Source organism: Silurus meridionalis, chromosome 4 (genome assembly GCF_014805685.1).
Source record: "Silurus meridionalis isolate SWU-2019-XX chromosome 4, ASM1480568v1, whole genome shotgun sequence".
In the NCBI taxonomy this organism is placed as follows: Eukaryota; Metazoa; Chordata; class Actinopteri; order Siluriformes; family Siluridae; genus Silurus; species Silurus meridionalis.
The window spans coordinates 8444768-8450246 of NC_060887.1; the positions used below are offsets into that span (position 1 = coordinate 8444768).

Here is a 5479-nt window from a genome sequence, read left to right on the forward strand (position 1 = left end):
AACAAAACAGTTTTTAAATGATGATTTCATTTTTTATGTGAAAAAAGCTGTCAAAACCTCAAATCACCCAGAACATCAGAACAAATAAAATCAGGAAGAGGGCGTTGTACATTACTAGGAACACAAACTCTTGCACATTTATGCAGTTATCAAGTCCCCCATTCAAATAGCATCAGCGTAACATCAGAGTGTAGCATTATACATGTCAAACATGTCAAGAGAATGAAATAGTGTTACCATCACATGTCAGAATGGGAAAAAGTGTGAGCTCTGTGACTTCAACTTTGTCATGGTCACTGTTACCAGAAAGGCATTCCATGTAAACTGTTTTGAAAATGTTGTGTGTAAAAATCACAGGGGATCAGCAGTTTCTAAAACAAGACCCTTCTTGTACCATCATCCATGCTACAGTTAGGATCACAGAACTCACACTTGTTCTTCATTCTGATGTTTAATGTGAACATTATCCGGAGCTCATCATCGTTTTCAGGATGATTTTATATTATATTTTGCCGCTGCCACGAGATGCTGATTAGTTAACTGCATACACGTTCCTAATGAAGTGAGCAGGAAATGTGTATACATCAGTACTTGATGTAATCTTTCAATAGGTAAGTGTCTTTTTTTTGTATTTTACCTTAAAACATTAACAGCTATTAGTATAATAGCTGTTAATTCAGAAAAGATTAGGGCATATTGGATACTTTAGATCAGAAATGCCCTAACTAGGGCTTGTGGGCCAAAGTGGCCTGTGCATTTTGCATTTTGATTTGGCCCATGCTATATATTTATATATATGAACTCTAATGAACTATAAATAAGTGTTTATACTACACCATTTCTAAGAAACACATTTGAATTGAATGTAAAATTACAGAGTAATCAGCAATTAATGCAAGTTTACTTTCAGTTAATTTTTTTTCTAGTCTAGTACTGTTTTCTGATTACTCTGTAATCTGCAGTTTTAACTATGCTTCAGATGCATGTGTGCAATACTTGAGTGTATACTTTTGTTCTTCAGGAATGACATGTACTGCATTCCTTTATTAACACACAGCAAGAATGTTTAGGTTTTTGGGGGTTTTTTTGAGGAAAAAAGAAAGTCAAACCATAGTAATTTATAATCAACACAATCAAAGAACGACGACAACAACAATAACAACAACAACATGCCAAAACAGCGGCAGGAAATCAGTAGAGAAATACAGCCTCAATCCAGTCAGGCATGTATGTGTACAAATTTATTATATACACTATTATCTCAGGTCATGTACAAACATTAAATGGAAAAATATTTACATATCATTGCTCGCAAAAACTGCAGTGAAAGTCTAAAACCTTTAACATAAGAATTAGGAATTTAACAAAAGAATTAAAAACACACCATCATCCAAACTACTTGGAAATTGCTTTCATTGTAGTTTCATAGTTTTATTCTCTTTTTTTTCTCTCTCTCTCTCTCTCTGTAATAAAACATCAATCTTGAATCAGTCCATGTATTTTTACTTAATGTTATTTACTTAGGCTAAGACTGAAGCTTGTTCATGGTAGAGTATTATAAAAGATGTATGATTTGAAAAATGAACTTTTAAAAAATGTGCATTAAATTATTGAATAACCCCCCCAACCTGTTCAGAATTATCTGAACAACAAAACATGAAAAGTCAAACCGAAAGCCAAGCTGTACTTCCTGAAATTAATTATAAGTGTAGTAGAAGAAAACAATGCCATAAAAGCTTAATTCAATTCAAGTACCAGAAAATAATAAGCACAAAACAGCTCTCTGATTGCTACTGTTTAAACATTTCTGAAATATTAATGTTGTTTTGCGCCAAAATATCCAGTTCTTTCTTTTATGGATTTACAGAATTTCCCAACAGGTGATCTGTAATCATTACATTTGGTTTGTAAATGAAATTAAATCTGACATAATGAACTCTGACAAAGTCTCTTACAAAAGTTGAGAATCATGTACATCTGTGTCTTATTTAACAAGACACTTGAATTGGTTGCAAAAAAAATTAAAAAGGCTGACTTTTTTGCTCCTTAGAGTAATGTGAGACTACTTCAGTATCTGTAGATTTATTTTATTTTTTTACATTTATACCTGTTTTTTTTTTATTTTTTATAGTTGCTTTTTAATATGTTGTAGGCTTCCAGCATTTCTTCTTAATTACACGTGGCAGTAGTCTTGGTCTGAAAGTCAGGAAATAAATGACAGAGACACCCACCATGGACACACCAACAGATAAAAATAACAAAATGTACCAGAAAATAGACTCCTCTCTGCTTTTACCCCCACAAAGGACAGAATCAAAAACACCAGCTTTTTTTCTCTGCTGGTGTAGGTCTACACATGTGATCTCTAAAAGATCAGCAACATGGAGGATTTTGGACTCTTCAAATGTCCTGTACCACTCTAACTGGCAGCAATTGAAATAGTTCCCATTCATATAAACAATCTGCACTCGTTTAGCTAGCACAGTGGCATGTTCTGGTTTAATCGTGGGCAACCTGTTGTCCCTCAAGTCCAGGAGCTTTAAGTTCAGTGTCATTAGAGATGCAGGAAGCTCTGATATGGAGTTTTTGGAGATGTTCAAAGATTTTAACTGTCTAAATGGAGAAAAGTTAAAGTCCTGCAAACCTGTGTTGCTCAGGCCTAGGTGCTGTAGAGTCCCACTGAGACCTGATAAACAGTCTTGGCTAAAGTGCAGGTCTGGGTTGTGGGATAGGTCAAGATGTGTTAGTTGCGTGCCATCGAACGCTGATGGTGGAATATTGATTAAGTTGCACCCAGCAATGTGGAGCTGTTTTAATGAGGGCAAAGGTGTCCAAAGAGCACAGGCTGATGAGTTTAAGTTGGGTAGCTCTTTGGGATGACACATTCCCACTGTGTTATAACTGAGGTCCACGAAGCTGAGCCGGGGTAAAGTAGTGAACAGTCGAGGAGGAAGCTTCTGTATGTTGTTTAAACTCAGGTTCAAATGTGTAAGGTTATTCAGTTCACTGACTGAGCTGGAGTGTGCATGCAGTTCAGTGAGTCTGTTGTTGCTCACATCCAGCTCATATACTGTTACAGGAAGATAGTCTCCTGTTAGATTCAGTGATTCTAAGCAGTTGCTCCTCATTCTAAGCCAGTAAAGATGAGGCATTTTCTGAAGAAATCCCTGAGGGAAGTATCTCACCTGATTAACACTGAGATCCAGAAATTCCACAGAAGATATATCTCCATAAAGGTCATCGTTCCAAAGTTCTGCTGTAACATTGCTGGCATTTCCACCCAAATTGTAGAACTCAATGGTATTGGTCCAGTTTAAAGAGGTATTCTGTGAGAGATGACTGTAAAAGCCAATATGGTTATTGGGTAATAACAGCGTTTTAATGCGATTGTAGGTTGGAAGGAATGGAAAATACAGGAGCCGATTATCAGTCAAGTCCAGCGTCTCCAGCTCAAAGGTGTCTGTGATGTCCTGATTCGTTATGAACCATTCAATGAGATTGTGACTGGCATTAAGTACCACTAACTGGGTCATATCAAATTTCACGAGGCATGGCAAAGAATTGAATGCCAGATTAAGCCGCCTGAGCTTTTTTAACTTGTCAAATGCCCCATCAATCTCAAACAAGTTATTCCTTTCTAGATTCAGTTCTTTGAGTTGATGAAGATCTTGAAATGTGTACTCGTCCAATCGCAGAAGAGCATTCCTCGACAAATCTAGGAACTCAAGCGATGTGAGATTATGTAAGAGCTCAGAAACCATGTCCTCTGTGAGCCCATTGGCAGAAAAATCCAGAAATCGCAAATTGGTCAACAAACCAAGAGCCTGGGAAAGCAGCTTGTAGTCGTTGTGAAGTTCATTGCTGGCAAAATTGAGGGTCTCTATCCAATGTGACCTGGAGAACACTTGCACATCTACGGCTTTTAAATAACAGTTTGCACAGCTCAATGTGCGAAGGAAAGGATAGCTTGAGAGACATCCGTTCTGTAATTTTGAAATAATGTTCTGATTTAAAAAAAGCTCTTCTATTTGCTGTGGCAAGTTGCTGGGAACAGAAGAGAGTTGGAGGTTGTTACATATAGCCGTCTTTTGAGTCTGGAGAAAGAAAGAGAGAGAATTTATATTTACAGGCTGTCTTCAAACAAAATATTAAAATACTCATTAAAAACTTTACAGTTCATGTCTTTACGTGGTACTTACCAGTGTGCAGGGGGTGTGAGGATAGCAAAGAACTGGTAGAACAGCCACCAAGCCAAAGTAGAGAAAGACTCTAATGCCCGGCATCTTTTCATGCTCACTAGAGTGAAGATAAAAGTGCCAGTTTGAACAGAAAATTTTTTATAAACTTTTTTGTTCGCATCTCACAGTAAAAACTTATCGTGCATGCTTTATAAACTTCATAAACAATTTTAATAAAATGCATGTCATGTTTATTTTAATGTTGCTTTTATTATTTATTTTAAAATTTCCTTTTAAAGATGGATTGACAAATCAGTTGAACTGAAAATAGTTTATTCAACAGACAGGCTCAAAATAATGTCAAATTGAACGTAACTTGTAATAAAATACTTCATAATGTACAGTAAACACATAATACACATTTAGTTAATACGCCTAAAATCTGTGTGTGTGTGTGTATATATATATATATATATATATATATATATATATATATATATATATATATATATATATATATTACATGACTGATGCAGGATAAAGCCAGTAGTATCTGTTTCAGGTTTAGTCAGATATAACATCAACGGTGTCAAAACAGTCATCAGTGCATTCACTACACTTTTACACAGATGGTGTTAAAGACACAATTTGGATAGAAAGTGCATTAAAAAGAATCCTTCAAGTAACATTTAAGACACAATGCATTGCAAATAATGCAACATCTACAATGAATTGTTTACTTGGGGCTGAAATGAATGGAGAGAGTGCACAGAGCAGAGCTGCGTCTTACCGCGGTGGTTTGGTTGGTGTGCTCCTGCCTCACTGCACACCATCACTACATCTGAAGTTGATGGAGAAAATTTAGCCGCTTCCTCGCCTCGGACTAACAAATGTGCTCTGCTAGGGTGCAGAAGTGTCTATATGTATTTGCGGAAGCAAGAGAGCAACGGAAGCCAAAGTCACATGTAGAGCTGTCAAGAGACACAGTGAGACTCACAGAGCACGCACACAGCTACATCTTTATTTACACCATGCACCCGTACTTCTGCTTCACTTACTGCACTTTCTCTGCTCTCTGGAGCATATATAGCCACAACAGATATATGCAAAGACACTTTCATAAGAACTGAAAAAGTGTGTTTGTGTATAAGTGCTTATGCAAGTGGTCAAATATTCCATTGCATTTTTAAACAGATTTGCAAGTGACACCGAATAGAACAAAAACATAAACTCTTTCAGGTATGATCACAATAAAAAAAGTTTGTACTTAAGCCTTAACAGACCACATGAATCTTTGAAAG

General features: G+C 36.3%; 1 protein-coding gene across 1 annotated transcript; it reads right to left on the reverse strand.

Annotated features, from left to right (window-relative positions):
* Positions 1-1226: 1226 nt before the first annotated feature.
* nrros (negative regulator of reactive oxygen species) lies at positions 1227-5152 on the reverse strand. The gene is made up of 3 exons (XM_046848047.1): positions 4969-5152; positions 4200-4296; positions 1227-4094 (listed from the first exon to the last, which is right to left on the reverse strand). The coding sequence occupies exons 2-3, from the start codon at positions 4281-4283 to the stop codon at positions 2139-2141; spliced, it is 2040 nt and encodes a 679-aa protein (XP_046704003.1). The 5' UTR covers positions 4284-4296; positions 4969-5152; the 3' UTR covers positions 1227-2138.
* Positions 5153-5479: the final 327 nt, after the last annotated feature.